Genomic DNA, 18,994 nt, shown 5'->3' on the forward strand with positions numbered 1-18,994 from the left:
GTAACCAACTGAACCAACTGTAGTTTGATGTTGAGACAGGTGTGTGTACGGCAGAGAGACACAGCGAGTGTGTACAGGCTGTCTGCAGCTCTGTGAAGATGAATAGCAGGCGAGTTCACGGTTTGAATATTCTCTAAAAAATGAACTTCTACAACACATGCCAGAGACTCTCCGGGCGGGGGGCCAAGAAACAAGCGCAGGAGAGGAGAGGAAGAGAGGAGGGGGTGCAGCTTTGGGGGTTTGTCAGAGCTCTGAAACAGATGCCCAGATAATTTAACTATTGCATCACCATACCTGTGCTCTCCATATTGACAAAAAGTATAGGGACAGCTGCTCATTTATTCCATGTTTCTTCTGAAATCATGGTATTAAAGCCTTTTGTTGGAGTAACTGTCTCTACTGTCCAGAGAAGAAGGCTTTCTAATACATCCTGGAGGGGCATTGCTGCAAGGATTTGATTGCATTCAATGACAAGAGCACTAGTGAGATTAGTATATTGGATGAAGATCGCCACCCCACCTCATCATCCCCAACTCAACTCATCCAAAAGAACCACCATCATTCCAGAGAACACAGTTCCTCCACTGCTCCACAGCTCAATGCTGGGGGGCTTCATACCCCTCTAGCCCACGCCTGGCATTATTAGGCAGCATGGAGCCAATAGGGTCATGATGTTTTATCTGATCCGGAGAGTCCTATTCTATTGGCAGCACTTCTCTACAGGGACTAGACAAGCTGTGTGTGTGCATTTGCACATCTGTAGCTGAGTGCATGCATTAGTAGGGGTGCTCAGAGCTCTGGAATGAAGGTGTGGCAGAAATCTGGAGTCGAACACAATCACTTCGACTCTTCCATTGGAAGACTCTTCCAATTCCCCATTTTACCAAAACCTGACTAAAGCCTGGTACACACGGCAGGAGAACCGTAACCGATGTAGAACCCGGAGCACATCCCACACCTAACAGAGGCGACTCGCCAGGCTGGTCAGGCGTGCTGGGTAAGTGGTTGGTGTGGAAGTGGCCTGGACAGGAGAGAGGAGGACACCGCACACACTGCTCTTCATCATGGACGATGATGGTCACCCACTGCACACCATCATTATGGGCCGAAGGAGCTGAGATCAGTGGCAGGCTGCTGTCACAGAGCTGCTCTACAGACAGACTCAGGAGGTCCTTTGTTCAGAGAGCCATCAGACTCTTCAGCTCCTCCAGTGGAGGTGGAAGAGGGAGGAGGACGGGGTCTCTTATGTTTAATCAGAGTATTCAGTATTGTTAGTTTATCTTTATTCTTTATCTTTATTTTTCATTATTATTGTATTGTTTTTACTGTGCTGTATTGTGTATCTGTCTGTCTGTCTGTCTATCTATCTATCTATCTATCTATCTATCTGTCTGTCTGTCTGTCTATCTATATATCTGTCTGTCTGTCTATCTATATATCTGTCTGTCTGTCTATCTATATATCGGTCTATCTATATATCTGTCTGTCTATCTATATATCGGTCTATCTGTCTGTCTGTCTATCTATATATCGGTCTGTCTGTCTGTCTGTCTGTATATCTGTCTGTCTATCTATATATCGGGTCTATCTATATATCTGTCTGTCTGTCTATCTATATATCGGTCTATCTATATATCTGTCTGTCTGTCTATCTATATATCAGTCCTATCTGTCTGTCTTTCTATCTATATATCAGTCTATCTATATATCTGTCTGTCTGTCTATCTATATATCGGTCTATCTGTCTGTCTTTCTATCTATATATCGGTCTATCTGTCTGTCTTTCTATCTATATATCAGTCTATCTATATATCTGTCTGTCTGTTTATCTATATATCGGTCTATCTGTCTGTCTTTCTATCTATATATCTGTCTGTCTGTCTATCTATATATCGGTCTATCTATATATCGGTCTATCTATATATCAGTCTATCTATCTATCTATCTATCTGTCTGTCTGTCTGTCTGTCTGTCTATCGGTCTGTCTGTCTATCAGTCTGTCTATCTATCTATCTATCTATCTATCTATCTATCTATCTCTGTGTATCTGTCTGTCTGTCTATCTGTCTATCTATCTATCTATCTATCTCTGTGTATCTGTCTGTCTGTCTATCTGTCTATCTTTCGATTCTCCAAAATCACCAGGCTAAAGTCTGCCTAATTTGGGCCGAACTTATCAAACACTAGGAGGCGCTCTTGAGTGAGGCCTTATTTGATGGGTGGATGGAGCTAATCAGTATGGTAATGATGATGGATTACTTTTCTAGTCTTTCAGGCAGGATTTCCTTAATTAAAGTAGAATCATTCATTCGTTTAATTTATTTATTTATTTATTTATTTATTTATTTATTTATCAAATTTCCTGTTATGTACAGCAAACAGATTTAGCAGAAACTAATATTCTGGTTATGAAGTGCTAACTCGTATTCTGGCTACCAAACTTATTTCAGACAATTTATGTGCTATATATTATGGTGTTGCTGAGGTTTTCCCTGTGGTTGTTAAGGTGTTTCCAGTTGTATCCCAGTGGTTGCTAAGCTAATTTCTATCATATTTCAAGTGGTTGCTAAGGTTTTCGCTACCATACTTCAAGTGGTTGCTAAGCTATTCACTATCATATTTCAAGTGGTTGCTAAGCTAATCGCTATGGTTTGCTAAGGTTTTCACTATCATATTTTTTACTGCTGTCCAGTGAAAACCATGTATCTCCAGTTTTCAGTTTCTCCATGGTTTGAATCCTGTAGCTGCTTCTGTGCACTGTGTAGATAACTCTGGATGAATGGACCAATAGAAACGCTCTAAATGACCTAAATAAATAAACTCTTATTTCTTATTACTTCCATTCCATTAGAAACATTGTTCTGTAAAGTCACATTTTGGAGATACATGTTTTTCTTGGACAGCGACGATTAGCATCATTAGGGTTGTGTATAGGTAAGAACCTGGTGCTGTGATCTGTATGACGGTGCAGGAGGTAAATATACTGATTTAATATTCTGCACTTTAAACACAGCACTGAGGGAACCTCTGCCTGACACCGGACCGATCTCCACACCTGCACTATTCATCAGTCCTGGGTTTTTCTTGAGAACTGATAAAGCACTGATAAACATCTGCTACAGTCATATTTCTTACACCTCAGTTCATCATGACACTCAGAACATATGAAAAGGTAAACGGTCATAAACCGGTGTATCATCTAGAATCCAGGGTTTCCGGCTGGTGGTACGAACTGTGTTTTACCCATCGCAGCTTCATTTACATTCTCAGTCATTTATGTTCTTAGATCATAAACCAATTAAATAAGTGGATTCTTATAAATAATTTAATAAAATCATTTTCAGCCCAGCCTGTTGTTTAGATAAGGTGCCGTAAAGCACGAGCTCATTCACTTATCTCAGTCTTAAAGGCGCAGTAACAGAAGAGCCGGTTGATTTCTCATAGTACATAAAAGCCACGCCTCCGGGAAATCCGGAAAATGAGGAAAACGTTGTACCCCAAACTGGAGATCATATCTCTGTAGCATTCAGATGTGTGATGTCACAAAAAGGAGAGCATTTACATACATCCTCACATTCAGCCTACAGCAGCTCCACCCGGTAGAGCAGCCATTCATAGCTCTCACAGTCTTAAAGGCACAGTGACTAACAACAGCCAGATTGAGCCTACGGGCCATAGAGACGATGGACAGTTATAAATGATAAATATATTATATATACATAATATATATATTAATATATTACATAATAAACAGATAATAAATATAATAGTAATTACTATGTAAATTGGGAAAACAGGGAATATGGGCTCTTTAATAACTTCAATACTGATTTTCAATTTTCCAAATTTCAGCACAGTTCAGCGGTCGAGATCCTGACTCGCTGTGTTCTCTACCTCCAGCCACTGGAGTTGCCCCTTTAAATGTAGAAGATAGCAAAAACCTTAGCACCCCGCCTTCTTATGCTGAAGTTATAAGGAGTGTTTCAATGCAGCCTGGGGTTTGACCATTGCACAGCCAATCAGAGCAGAGCTCTTTGATACATATTGGTCTTAAAGGCACAGTAGCAAGCACAGCCTGTTTAATCCCAAAAGGGTACGAAGAGATTGGACTGTTGTTTTTTTTTTTGGTATATAAAAATATAAAAGGAAAATTGGTGTAGAAAATGTGAGATATGGATCCTTTAAAATCTCAACACTGGATTTTCTACACAATTCAGTGGTTGAGACTCAAATCCCAAATCTTGTCTGAATGTGTTTGTTTGCAGATCAGTCTTTTAATGAAGGTGTGAAATTTGGGCTATTGATAAAAATTCGGGCTACTGATCACAGGGTTGTGGGTTCGATACCGGGCTTGGTAGAAGGCTGTGGCTCAGCGGTTAGAGTGCCGGGCTATTGATCACTGGGTTCGATACCCGGGCTTGGAAGGCTATTGATCACAGGGTTGTGGGTTCGATACCCGGGCTTGGTAGAAGGCTGTGGCTCAGCGGTTAGAGTGCCGGGCTATTGATCACTGGGTTGGGCTTGGGCTTCCCCTGGCTTGGAAGGCTATTGATCACAGGTTGTGGGTTCGATACCCGGGCTTGGTAGAAGGCTGTGGCTCAGTGGTTAGAGTGCTGGGCTATTGATCACAGGGTTGTGGGTTCGATACCCGGGCTTGGCATCTAATTTGGGGGTAGAAGGCTGTGGCTCAGTGGTTAGCGCGCCGGGCTATTGATCACAGGGTTGTGGGTTTGATACCTGGGCTTGGCAAGCTGCCACTGTCGGGCCCTTGAGCAAGGCTTCCCCCAGCCTGGGGTTTGACCATGGCACAGCCAATCAGATATATATATATATATATTATTGGTCTTAAAGGCACAGGAGCGAGTTTTTTTGGTAAATAAAAAAAAATTGGTGTAGAAAATGTGAGATATGGATCCTTTAAAATCTCAACACTGGATTTTCTACACAATTCAGTGGTTCTCGAATCTGTCTGAATGTGTTTGTTTGCAGATCAGTGTTTTAATGAAGGTGTGAATTTTGGGGAGATCGCTGGAGTTGCCCTTTAAAGGTAGAAGGCTGTGGGTCGTGTTAAAAAGCTGTGCTGTTCTCACATCCGGGATATGAAACATGAGCAAAGACGTGGAATGTTAGGCTTTTTTTCTCCTCTCTCTCTCTCTCTCTCTCTCTCTCTCTCTTACTCACTCACTCTCTCTCTCTCTCTCTCTCTCTCTCTCTCCCTCTCTCTCTAATGATGAAGTAAAAAGCCCATGATTGGTGGAGGCCAGCGCCAAGAAACCCAAACCCGGAGCTGTGAGCTGTGTAGCGTTTGGGAATGCTGCTCCTGATCGGGAGGAGAACCGGCGCGCGCACCCCCTGCGTGTTTTTCTCTGCCCTTCTTTTTTAGGCGAGACGGGCCGCGTGAACCGATCCCGCACAGCCGCGCGCAGCAGAGGAGCTGTTAGAAGTGCACAATGGTCGCTCGCGCTGCTCCGCTCTCAGACAAGCTTTAGAAGGCGCCGCTCTGCGTGACGGACCCGGCGGCCAATGGGAAGGGGCGCGCAGGCAGCTGCGCCGGCGCTCGGCCAATGGGAGCGGGCGGAGCGCGGGCTCAGCCGAGGTTAGGCTGTTGCTGCAGCGGCCAGCGCTAAACTTCACCAAATAATAGCTGTTTGTGTTTTGGCTGCTGCAGTAGCCATTTTAGGTAAGTAGATCTTTGCAACTTTTGCTTTAATCCGTGTGGTTGGGGCGCGCGCCGGGCGGCCGGGCGCGCGCACGACCGGTCCCTAAACTCTCCTGCATCCCTCCTGAATGAAGCGCAGGGGTGTTAGGATTGAGAAATTCGACTTCTTCTTCTTCTTCTTCTTCTGTGTGTTTTTTCCACCCTCCTCCTCCTCCTCCTTGTCCCCCTCCCCCTCTCTATTTTTTATGCATCTTTTTTTTTAACTCCCCCCCCTTTAAAAACTGTCATGGCGTTTTTGTTGTGCCCTTGGAAAGTAAATGCAGGGGGGGAAGAGCGCGTGCTGAGTCCGGATAGCCGGTTGTGAAGGGGCTCAGGTAGGTAAGGTGGGCTCTTTAGGTTGGCGCACAGACACACATAGACACATAGACACACGCACGCGCGCGCGCGCACCCGCACAGGGTCCCTCCGTGGAGTTTGGAGGGAGTGCTTGAGCTCACACGTGCGACGTTAGAGCCTTAGCACGCGGGGCTACATCGCTACACGTTATGTGGAATGCATTAGATATACGTTGCCACTGCCACCGGTGCGTGCGCGTGCGTGAGCGAGCGAGCGTGCGTGCGTGCGTGCGTGAGCGTGCATGTGTTTTTGCATCGTTTTGGGCAGCACGAGAGCAGCCCAAAGCTGGATTGGATAGCCAGTGTAGCACCAATGTCTTCTAAAAGTGTGCACGTGTAGTGGTTAGTTAATTGAACTAATGCATTTAGACACTTTAAGGAAATGCACCACGGTAGAATGGGACCAGTCTGAGGTCACCATGCCCAGTGATCAGTGCATCCAAGCGTCGGCTAGAGGGGTTTAAGGCCAGTGGACACTCTAGGTACTGAACAAATGGGGTGGCCTAGTCAATTTAGGGCATCCAAGGTACGGGAATGGTCCCAAATATAGATAGTGTGCACACAGTGTATAAGGATAATAAAAATAAAGTTCTTTATTCTGTTTACCATTCCACCTTAAATGGTGCAGCAGATACGTTCATGCACCTGTGCACCAATAACAGTGACAGTACTGTAATTGCTGGCTGATTTAAGGTGGCACGGGTAAGCTGGACAGCACGAGAGCATCCCAAAACTAGCAAAAGTCCTGTGAGGAAGGTGTGAGACCTAATGTAGCATCTTCTAACTGTGTGCATGTGTAATTACTGATTAGTTAATATGCATCAGTATATATATATATTTAATATACACTAATATAACACTAATAGAAATGCACCAGTGGTCAGTGCATCCAAGTGCCAGTTAGAGGAGTATAAGGCTAGTGGAGACTCTAGAACTGTACTAATGGGGTATCCAGGGCAATTTAGGGAACTCATAGTATGTAAACAGCCCCAAAATCTGATCTGTGCAAAGACCAGAAAACAAGATTCAGCCTCAATTAATTCGTCTTTATGTGAAAAGAAGCTAAAATTACTATCAGGTGAACAGATAATGGGTGTAGTTATAGTACAGAGACAGACAGAGGGTACTTCCTGGACTGGCTTCCTTAAACGGCTGTCAGCACATCAGTAATACACACCCGACACTCACATAACACACACAGTGTATAGGCTAACGAATGATCATTTTTTAAATTCCACCTTAAATGGTGCAGCAGTTACATTCAGGCACCTGTGCACCAATAACAGTAAGAGGTGCGGTAACTGCTGCCCCGTTTAAGGTGGAACGGATCATTAGAATCAGTGGCTGCAGCTTGACCACATAAAAAGACAGGTGTAAACCTGATCACTCAGATCAGATCACTCAGGCCGCAGTTGGAAGCGGTCAGCGTTGAGCCTGGACCACATTTAACACGAGTGTAGATGGGACATGTGCCACACCTTTGACGCGAAGGTGAAAGCAGGCACGCCAGGCTTGGCTACTATCTTGAGTCCAAAGAGGTTTCTAGAGGGTCGGTGATTCACTGACGACTCAGATGATTCGATGAGTCACTACATTAAGTCATTTTCAGTTCTCGCTAAACACGATCTTGGGGTGGAGATAAAGGCCAGCAAACCTGGTCACTGACGGAGGGCTGTGGCATCACTGGGGATCTCCAAAGACAGACCTCCCAAAGACAGACAACAGTGACGGGATGCAACCCAGATATGACATGCAGCTTAATGAAGGATGTAGAGAAGCTTGAGGAGTTTCACATAAACACTTTTTCACATACACGACCAGCCATAACATTATAACCACTGCCGGGTAAAGTGAATAACACTGATGATCTGGTTCCAATGGCTCCTGTCATCGGATAAATATATTAGGCTGCGAGTGAACAGTCAGTTCTTGAAAGTGATGAAGGAGCTAAAGCAGGAAAATTGGACAAGCGTAAGAATCAGAGTCACTTTGACAAGAACCGAACTGTGATGTGCTCAGAACCCCATGGCCCTGCGTATTGGAATCAGACATGACTGAGTGGTATTGTGCCACCCCTGTTTAAAACGAGCAGTGTTCTGATCCTTACTGGACTGGATTACTCACTGTGTTCTGATCCTTACTGGACTGGATTACTCACTGTACTGGGCTGAGTGATGTTCTTTATATAGGGGTGACCAGTTAGTGGTGTTAAAAGTATTGACCTTACTTCCTCCACACTCAGAGCGAGGATGGAGTGGTTGGATGTTGAACTGCAGTGTGCTGGGACAGAGGGGCATCCCGCAGAGCTGCAGCAACTCTCAAAGTATGGATCATGCGAGCTGACCAGCTAAATTCTCGGTCGACCGCAAATTTGGGCTGAAAACATTCCAAACTGAGACATAGCATAGCATTCACCATATGTCCCGTCGCATAAATGAAGGTCTTGAAAATCAGGTGTTTTGGCTGTCCCCAGGTTCAGGCTGCTCACTATGGGTGGCAGGTGCTTCAAGGTTTCTCTGGAACTCTTTACCTTCATCTTTTTGCTTCTGCACCCCTCTTTCTACCTTTAAAGCCCAGCTTAAAACCCAGCTTTCCTCAGAATACTACCACTCCCTCACAGCCCCTCCTCTTGGCTAGAATTAAATACATATATTTATTACTTTTTTTCTTTTATTCAAGGGCTTTTGTTGGAGTAACTGTCTCTATTGTCCAGAGAAGAAGACTTTCTACTACATTTTGGAGAAACATTGCTGTGAGGATTTGATTGCCTTCTTCAGCAAGGGCATTAGTGAGGTCAGGATGTTGGATGATTACCACCCCACCTCATCATCCCCAAAAGTAACCATCATTTCAGAGAACACAGCTCTTCCACTGCTCCACAGCTCCTCAATGCTGGGGGGCTTTATGCCCCTCTAGCCCACGCCTGGCATTATTAGACAGCATGGAGCCAAAGGGTTCATGTTTATCTCCTCTTGCTGAATGCAGTCAAAAAATCACAGCAATGTTCCAACAACTAGGTCTTTACAGCAGAGTAGATGCTGTTACTGCTTCAAAAGCAGTCAGACTCACTAATAATACATATATTTATTCATTTTTAACAATTGTGAAGCGTCTTGAGTATGTGGAAGTCTAATGTAGTATTATTATTATTATAATTATTATTATTATATTGTGACAAATGCTATGTCTAAAGAGGGTGGGCAGTAACAGTGAGAGAAATCTGATACTGATATTCTGCTGGACCTCACGGTTCAGAACAACAGAAAAAAGCAGCGAGACCCCAAATGCATAAAACTAACCCACAGGCAGTCGTGCAAGTCATTGTTTGTTCCATCTAATGCTGTATAGCGCCCCCCTGAGGTGGCTGGGACAGCCTGTACTGTGTAAAGCAGCACAAACTGCAACCGAATAGAATATTATACACTAATCAGCCTCAACATTAACACCACCTGCATAATATTGACTCCCCCTTGTGCCGCCACAGCAGCTCTGACCCGTCGATGCACGGATTCCACAAGACCTTCAGAGGTGTATCCGGCACCAGGACTAATGTCAGCAGCAGATCCTTTAAGTCCTGTAAGGTGTGAGGTGGGCGGGGCCTCCATGAGCATCAATGAGAGACTTGTGCGCCCATGACCCTGTCGCTGGTTCACCGCTTGTCCTTCCTTGGAGCACTTTTGGTAGGTCGTACTGACCACTGCACACCAGGAACACCCCACAAGACCTGCTTGCTGATGTTCTGGAGATGTTCTGACCCAGTTATTATCTAGAACATCACAGTTCGGTTCTTGTCTTAGATTCTTACGCTTGTCCATTTTTCCTCCTTCATACCTTCATCACCTTCAAGAACTGACTGTTCACTCGCTGACCATTATGTAGATCCACCCCATGAGAGGTGCTGCTGGAACCAGATCATCAGTGCTGTTCACTTCAGCTGTCAGTGGTGTTAATGTTATGGCTGATTGGTGTGTAATTAGACTTGCAGTTTTGGGGGAGTGTTTTAATTGGTTCCACTTAAGCTGGAAGGGCTTAAACATTTAGGGCTTCTTAAGCTAAACCCAGCCGTCCCAAACAACAGACAGAGGAAACGCCATCGCTGGTTGGAAAACAGCGTTTACACTCGCCGTAGTCAGACGCCGATCAGCTAAGGGTTTGTGATTGTGGTATAAAAGTATTGGGACACCTGCTCATTCACTGTTTCCTCTGAAATCAAGAGTACTAAAAGAGCTGATCCTGCTTCTGTTGGAGTAACTGTCTCTACTGTCCAGAGATAAAGACTTTCTACTAGATTCTGGAGGAACATTGCTGTGAGGATTTGATTGCATTCTTCAGCAAGAGCGTTAGTGAGGTCAGGATGTTGGATGATGATCACCATCCCACCTCATCATCCCCACCTCATCCCCAAAAATAACCATCATTCCAGAGAACACAGTTCTTCCACTGCTCCACAGCTCAATGCTGGGGGGCTTTATGCCCCTCTAGCCCACGCCTGGCATTATTAGACAGCATGGAGCCAAAGCGTGGTTCATGTTTATCTCCTCTTGCTGAATGCAATCAAATAATCACAGCAATGTTCCAACAACTAGGTCTTTACAGCAGAGCAGATGCTGTTACTTCAGCAAAAGCAGTCAAACTCACTAATAATAGCCTTGATATGAGAAGAAAGGCTGGACAAGCAGGTGTCCACATACTTATGGAAATGTAGTGTATTTGGGTCAGTGGGGTGTGTCACTGCTGTAGCTGTAATACAGGTGTAATTACATAGATGTGCACTTTTCTAAAAGGAGAAGTCAACCGATTTTTCAGAATTCCTCCACAGAGAAGTAAATAGTAAGGATATCAGCAGTGTTGGGGCTGTAATTGGGCCTAGCAGGCCTCGGCCCACCTGTTTTTATCACCCACGCAAAATTAATGGCCAAATTTACTTTCATTATTAAAATGTTATGACTAAATTAAGTAAAACAAATAAAAAACAGTCATTAAATAAAACACAGCCAGATCCTCCCCTGCCTTAAACCCCAGCAGCAGAACTGTACCTCACTGCTGCTCCGTAGCGGCAGCCGAGCGCGGGACGGTCTCTCTCCCGCTGAATACTGTGTGAATGTCTTTATTGACAGTGAGATCAGAGTCACTGTAATGCTGATGGAGAGCGCGGTTCAGCAGCTGTTAGCAGACTGAATGAAGGCGTGCAGGCCTGCAGTGTTTATACCTGTAGTCTATATTTATTTCATACAACGGCCACATCATAAAACCACGCCAACTACCAAACTACACCAACAGCATCCAAACCACGCCAACTACCAAACTACACCAACAGCATCCAAACCACGCCAACTACCAAACTACACCAACTACCAAACTACACCAACTACCAAACCACGCCAACTACCAAACCACGCCAACTACCAAACTACACCAACAGCATCCAAACTACACCAACTACCAAACCACACCAACTACCAAACCACACCAACTACCAAACCACACCATCTACCAAACCACACCAACTACCAAACCACACCAACTACCAAACCACACTAACTACCAAACCACACCAACTACCAAACCACGCCATCTACCAAACCACACCAACTACCAAACCACACCAACTACCAAACCACGCCATCTACCAAACTACACCGACAGCATCCAAACCACGCCAACTACCATACCACGCCAACAGCATCCAAACCACGCCAACTACCAAACTGTCCAAACCGTGCCAAAAGTCGTTACACTGCTCTATGATTCACACATTGTTGACGAGCAGTTAGGAGACACTGACCTCAGTATGACGGGATCAGGGGCTGGATGATATTGATCAAATCCCAAATCACGATATTTTCCAGATATTTCACAAAATCATTGATCATGGATGTTTTCAGCAAAACCTGCCTGATGTTCTGACCCAGTCGTCCTCCTGGTGCTAATGTTATGGCTGATTGATGTATCGTGTGTGTGTGTATTTAATTCATGAGCTGTTGTTTTACTGTTTTACAGATGCAGACGCAAAGTTCTAGAAAAAGATGAAAATACAAAAGAAAGACAAGCAGGTCAGTGTAACACAACCTCTCTCTCTCTCTCTCACTCTCTCTCACTCTCTCTCTCTCTCTCTCTCTCTCTCTCTCTCCCTCTCTCCCTCTCTCTCTCTCTCTCACTCTCTCTCACTCTCTCTCTCTCTCTCTCTCTCTCACTCTCTCTCTCTCTCTCTCTCTCTCTCTCACTCTCACTCTCACTCTCTCACTCTCTCTCTCTCTCTCTCTCTCTCTCGCTCTCTCTCTCTCCTGACTCTCCCACAATCTCTCTCACACTCCTATGGGCTGTTTCACTTTCCATACATTTAAAGCATCATTCTGCGTCAATCAGCTCCACCTTAAATCAGCAGCTTCAGGATCATGCTGATGCTCCACTGGCTGGAACAGGGAGAATGGCGTCTCCGTCATTCCCACTCCGGGCCGGAGCGCTGCTGCTGCTACTGCACTATGGAGGTTTGGTGGTGGAGCTGCAGGAGGAGAACCTCTCTCCAGAACTGCTGTGTAATGCTGCAGAACCCATAGTGTTACTCTACCGCCCCCACCCACATGCTGCTCCACCTTCAGATCAAGCTTCTGCAGCTCTCAGCTTGCTCAGCTGTCCATGTGTTTACAGCAGTGGTGTAAAAATAAATGACACTTCCTGACTGCAGGGGGAGCCCAGGAGCAGAGAATACAGATTCCCAAACAATTCCGAACTCCGCTTGAGCTCTCAGAGCTCCTCCAGATCTTCATTAGCTGGTAGATGGATGTGGTTTAGGAGATGGTGGGACTAACTTTAGTCTATAAACCCCAACAGAACCGGAACCACAGAGCTGAGGAACGCTGGAGCAGTAGCTGAGTGACTCTTCTAGTCTTAGCTTAAACTTAAAAGTTTTCATCGTTTAACTCCATCATATTTCTACTGGACCTCCTCCCGGGCCGGCCTAGAGAGGCAGTTTTCCCTTACTGACTTCAGCCACAAAGCTAACAAGCATCTGTGCTTCTAAGAGGAGGAGTCATCTTAGGTAAGCTGAGGTTGGGTCTCCTTGCATACGTGTCATTAATTGGTGTTAACGCATGTCGACTTAACATCGGTAGCGTGCCGGTGTGACACATCCTACCACACCCCCCTCCTCGACTGTCCCATTGGTTAAAATCGTGCATGTGATTAATTGCCCACCTTCACACTGCTGTCGTACTTATATGCCAGATTAAACTTTAAGGAAAGATATTTACTGATCATTACTGAAACGTTAATGATAAAGAGTCGCTATTTAACTTTATTTATTAATTATGAATCACATATTAGCACAAGTTCAACCATATAATATTGTTGTGGCTACACTGGCATATACAGCTGATACCAACCTTGACGCTGGCCTACAAAGCCAAGACTGGACCAGCCAGCTCCTCCGTACCTGATGGCAATGGTCAAAAGCCGATCCGCACCGAGAGCCCTTCGAGCTTCAAGTACGGCTCGGCTCGACCCGCCATTCCTCAAAATCCGCAGAAGACAAGCGTCCAGGCTTTTTTCTGTCCTGCACCGAAGTGGTGGAACGAGCTTCCCCTGGGTGTCCGAACGGCCGAGTCGCTCGCTGTCTTCAAACGCAGACTGAAGACCCTCCTCTTCTGAGAGGACTTGGGCGAATAGCAGAGTACTATGGTCACCTTATTGTCTTGTGCTCAGTAATGTCTAAAGATTAGAGGTATCTTTAAACTATTAGTCTATTAAAACTAGCTAAGGTTTTCTTGGGTAAATAGCAAAGCACTTTGTAAGTCGCTCTGGATAAGAGCGTCTGCTAAATGCCGTGAATGTAAATGTAATGTAAAGCTGGCTATCGTGCACTTGCTATCCGCTGATCATTGGGATCCACATAAAATAATAAAAAACTAGCACGAGATAAAACACACTGTGAAGGATGGGGGGGCAACTCCGCTGGCTAACTAGTAGCATGCTAGCTACATCGCTAACTACTGGCTAACGTATCAGGTCCTAAATGGTCCTTGGGTAAGATGACGTAAGATGACGTTAGAGGGGGTAGGCTGTGTCCAGGGGGCTAGTATGTGTCATGACACCGGCAGCCGGCCTCGCCCAGCAATGCTACCATGGCACAAGCATCACAACCGTGGTGTTAGCATCCCAATCGCGCTGTTGGCTTTGCTGTTGTGGCGTTAGTGGCACCAACTCATCCAGCATCGCTACTCTGGTGTTCCTTTCTGCTCCTTATTAAGATATTTTCCAGATATTTCACAGAATCATGGATGATTTCAACAAAACCTGACTGATGAAAATAACATAACATAACATTAAGACCACCTGCCTAAAGTGAATAGGTTTTGCTTGTACCACCACAACAGCTCTGACCCGCTGAGGTTCAGACTCCACAAGACCTCTGAAGGTGTCCTGCTGTGGTGTCCGGCACCAAGACTAACATCAGCAGCAGATCCTTTAAGTCCTCAGCATCACTAATGCAGCGATATTCACATGCCATGCTCACTGGCCTTAGGGCTCTGAGGGCAAGGCTGGAGTCCTACACTAGACAGGGTCACAGGAAATGCTACAGGAAACAGAACAGAGGTGATTTTATGCCACAGAACCTTATCCACCATAAGGAGAAGATAGATCGGACCCACTGTTGAAATGAAGCGCACCAATCAGATGCCTTGATTGACTGAATCTGAATCTGGGCTCAGTGATCAATCATGCTGATTGATTTTTTGCTTGTATTGTTTCTTTAAGACTAATATGTGAACAGTCTCTGTTCTGATTGGTTGTACTATGTGCTTAAATGAAAAATCAGTCCAGGCTGCAGCACCCAATATAATTGCTGTGTCAGTGTGAATGGGCGGGGCTAAACTGCTCTAGGCTTGATATACAGTCGGCTTTTCTGCAGCTTTGCAGCGTCCACATGTGGCCTGTATGTAAGATACGCTTTCATACAAATTGTCAGTATCATTGTTTCATTATCAAATTGTAAAAAAGGAGGGAAATTCAGTTTTCTTTAATACAGGGTCTGTAAAAGCTCACAGCAGCGATATTCCGTGGCCTCACGCCTTCAAAACACATTTTAGGACTTTCAGCAGGGATCTGGAGAAGCTGGCAATTTGCTAGGCATTGTGCATTAGTCTGCTCCAGAGTGTCCAGTTCTATTGATCAGTACTTTTCTGTGGAGACTATACAAGCTGTGTGTGAACACCTGTGTCAGCAGTGAGGGCACCTCAACGCAGCTGAACTCCCTCAGTAAAAGGGCTGTCCGGATGTAGCAGTTGGTTTGGCATGGTTTTTCATACTTGAGAAAGGATGTTATTTCAACTAACTTAATTCATTGTTTTAGTTAATTATCATGTACAATGATGATGCTCCCAATCTAACTCAATTAAAGAGCTGAAACTGTACTATAGTGAAAGTATGGTACTGTATCCCAATCTAACTCAATTAAAGAGCTGAAACTGTACTATAGTGAAAGTATGGTACTGTATCCCAATCTAACTCAATTAAAGAGCTGAAACTGTACTATAGTGAAAGTATGGTGCTGTATCTCAATCTAACTCAATTAAAGAGCTGAAACTGTACTATAGTGAAAGTATGGTGCTGTATCTCAATCTAACTCAATTAAAGAGCTGAAACTGTACTATAGTGAAAGTATGGTACTGTATCCCAATCTAACTCAATTAAAGAGCTGAAACTGTACTATAGTGAAAGTATGGTACTGTACCCCAATCTAACTCAATTAAAAGAGCTGAAACTGTACTATAGTGAAAGTATGGTACTGTATCCCAATCTAACTCAATTAAAGAGCTGAAACTGTACTATAGTGAAAGTATGGTACTGTACCCCAATCTAACTCAATTAAAGAGCTGAAACTGTACTATAGTGAAAGTATGGTACTGTATCCCAATCTAACTCAATTAAAGAGCTGAAACTGTACTATAGTGAAAGTATGGTACTGTACCCCAATCTAACTCAATTAAAGAGCTGAAACTGTACTATAGTGAAAGTATGGTACTGTATCCCAATCTAACTCAATTAAAGAGCTGAAACTGTACTATAGTGAAAGTATGGTACTGTACCCCAATCTAACTCAATTAAAGAGCTGAAACTGTACTATAGTGAAAGTATGGTACTGTATCCCAATCTAACTCAATTAAAGAGCTGAAACTGTACTATAGTGAAAGTATGGTACTGTACCCCAATCTAACTCAATTAAAGAGCTGAAACTGTACTATAGTGAAAGTATGGTACTGTATCCCAATCTAACTCAATTAAAGAGCTGAAACTGTACTATAGTGAAAGTATGGTACTGTCTCCCAGTCTAACTCAATTAAAGAGCTGAAACTGTACTATAGTGAAAGTATGGTACTGTATCCCACTCTAACTAAATTAAAGAGCTGAAACTGTACTATAGTGAAAGTATGGTACTGTACCCCAATCTAACTCAATTAAAGAGCTGAAACTGTACTATAGTGAAAGTATGGTACTGTATCCCAATCTAACTCAATTAAAGAGCTGAAACTGTACTATAGTGAAAGTATGGTACTGTATCCCAATCTAACTCAATTAAAGAGCTGAAACTGTACTATAGTGAATGTTTGGGGAGACAGTGTGGTATTTGAATATATCTAATATGTGTGTTTTAAAGCTTTTAAATATAGAACATGTTATGGCAGTGTTGGATGATACGTTTTTTTCGCATCTCCAGTTTTGTGAGATTTATATGTTGAGATGATGACCGGTAGTTTTTCAGGATCAGTGAGTGCTTTTCCAGGTTCAGCTGATCTGTATTTGGGGACTTCTCTGTTGCGCATCTTTGGAGTGATCACTTGTGACAGACTAAAGCACTGTGTGGATGTTTTATGTGACAGTCTACATTAAGCCACATTGGGTTTTGTTCTAGTGGGGTTGTGATGTCTGTTGTTCATAAAGGCACATTTACACGTCTCTGTTTCCAGGGTCTTCTCGCTCCGTGACGAAGTCAGAAATGCACAAAGAGGCTTTTTCTTTTCCGCACTTTGATGATGATGATGATTGATGTTTCAAAGGCATAAAGAATAGCTTTGTGATGGTGGTGTGAAAATGCAGTGATAAGTTGGCGATAAAGATGATATGACCAATGAATCAGACAGGCTGTGACTGCACAGAGCCCCTTAAATAGTGCTGTGCTGTGCTGAGTTGGGGGGGGGGGTATTTTATTAGTAAATCGCAGTAAAAACACAAAGATCAGTAAATGAATTTAGATTATTTCTCATCAATGTGCATCAGCATTCACCAGTAACATAGACAAAACAAACCGATTTCTTATAAGTTGGGTTCTTGTGGACATTATAGTTTGGACAAAAGTATTGGGACACTTACTCATTCATTGTGTCTTCTGAAATCTAGGCTATTAAAAATAGTTGATCCTGCTTTTGTTGGAGTAACTGTCTCTACTGTGCAGAGAACAAGACTTTCTACTAGATTATGGAGGAACATTGCTGTGAGGATTTGATCGCAGTCAGTAAAAAGGTCGTTAGTAAGGTCAGGATGTTGGATGATGATCACCAGCCCACCTCATCATCCCCAACTCCCCAACCCCTCTCTTTCGCAGTTCACAGCTCAATGTTGGGGGGCCTTCTAGCCCACGCCTGGCTTTAGGCAGCATGGTGCCAAAAGGTTCATGTTTATTATCATCTCCAGAGAGTCCTATTCTATTGGCAGTACTTCTGTACAGGGACTTGACAAGCTGTGTGTGTGCATTTGCACATCTAATGAATGCATTCATTAGAAGGGATGTCCACAAACTTTTGGACATCTAGTGAATATGGTGAATAGGTTTGAGAATTTAGGGTTCTTTCTAATCTAGGATTGTAGGAAGCTGTAGGTCGGTTGTCATGGTAGATGTTCTTTTGTATTTCAGTTGGAGATCACACCAGTCAGGGACGTCCTGATAAGCGGGTTAGGAAAATATCTGTATACTGAAGTATTGTGATATTCTGTTCTGCGGAACTGTATCGATTCTTAATCTTAATTACAGTATTGATTATTAATGAATCGTTTAGATGTAGAGATTGGTGGCAGACAGTGGTTCACTTAGTGTTGTGTTTAAACCCGGACCACTAGATGGCAGTGTTGTTTTCTGTCTTCAGATCCCGCTGTTCTGATTGGATTAAAAAGTCAACTTTTCTTTTACTGAGATTTTATGCAGATGATCGTGTGCTTATATATATATATATAGACTGTATAGCTTACAGTATTGCATCGTATTGTGATGCGTATCATATCGCCAGGCTAGTCAATGCACAGCCCTAGTCCCAATTCAAGTACATCATCATCTAGAGTATTATCTAGAGCTGGGCCATATGACAATATTTTATCATATCGTGATAAATTTGGTTATCGTGATACACAATATGCTTTTCTAATCATATGGAGGAGACTGTTAGTGTTAATAAACACTGATCAGCTGCAGGTTTCATTACTAACAGTGTAATTAGACTGAAGGGTTCATTAGATGAAGAGCAGCAGATGTTGAGTATAAATCACTGTATTCAGTACAGGAGAGGATCTGAACAGTCGTTTATAAGAATCTGTTTTTAGTCTTTGATTACATGTATTGTAATAAATATTGTGTATTGTGAAAAATGTCTTTAAATATCGTGATGTGGTATTTTTACCATATCGTCCAGCCCTAAGCTTTGATAATAAGGAATTTAATTTTAGTAATAATCAGTCAGTATTGGCCGATACTCAGCATTAAGGTCATTTTTTTAAAGCTTAGTAGATTTTAAAGATAAAGATATTAAATTGTATTTGTAAGGTTTGTGTGTCGGTATCAGAAGGGAGGTGATATTGTTCATCTCTGAGCTCATTTCTGCCTCTCCTCCTCTTTAATAGAGAAAAAATCGCTTGGCTGTATTTTAAGCAGTCTCACACTAATGATAATAAACCC

The 18,994-nt window shown here is 43.5% G+C and overlaps 1 protein-coding gene across 3 annotated transcripts in view; it reads left to right on the plus strand.

Annotated features, from left to right (window-relative positions):
* The first annotated feature begins 5,227 nt into the window (after nt 1–5,227).
* chd6 (chromodomain helicase DNA binding protein 6) overlaps nt 5,228–18,994 on the plus strand; it is a 68,835-nt gene continuing 55,068 nt past the window's right edge. For 2 of the 3 annotated variants that reach the window (XM_072684945.1, XM_072684947.1), the window contains exons 1-2: nt 5,228–5,680; nt 12,055–12,107. In XM_072684945.1, coding sequence (XP_072541046.1) covers nt 12,081–12,107 — 27 coding nt within the window. In that variant the 5' untranslated portion in view covers nt 5,228–5,680; nt 12,055–12,080. Of the gene's footprint in view, nt 5,681–5,950; nt 6,034–12,054; nt 12,108–18,994 lie in introns of those variants that run through there. The other variant, XM_072684946.1, reaches the window with a different exon arrangement.

The sequence above is a fragment of the Salminus brasiliensis genome, chromosome 7 (assembly GCF_030463535.1).
Source record: "Salminus brasiliensis chromosome 7, fSalBra1.hap2, whole genome shotgun sequence".
Lineage (NCBI taxonomy): Eukaryota > Metazoa > Chordata > Actinopteri > Characiformes > Bryconidae > Salminus > Salminus brasiliensis.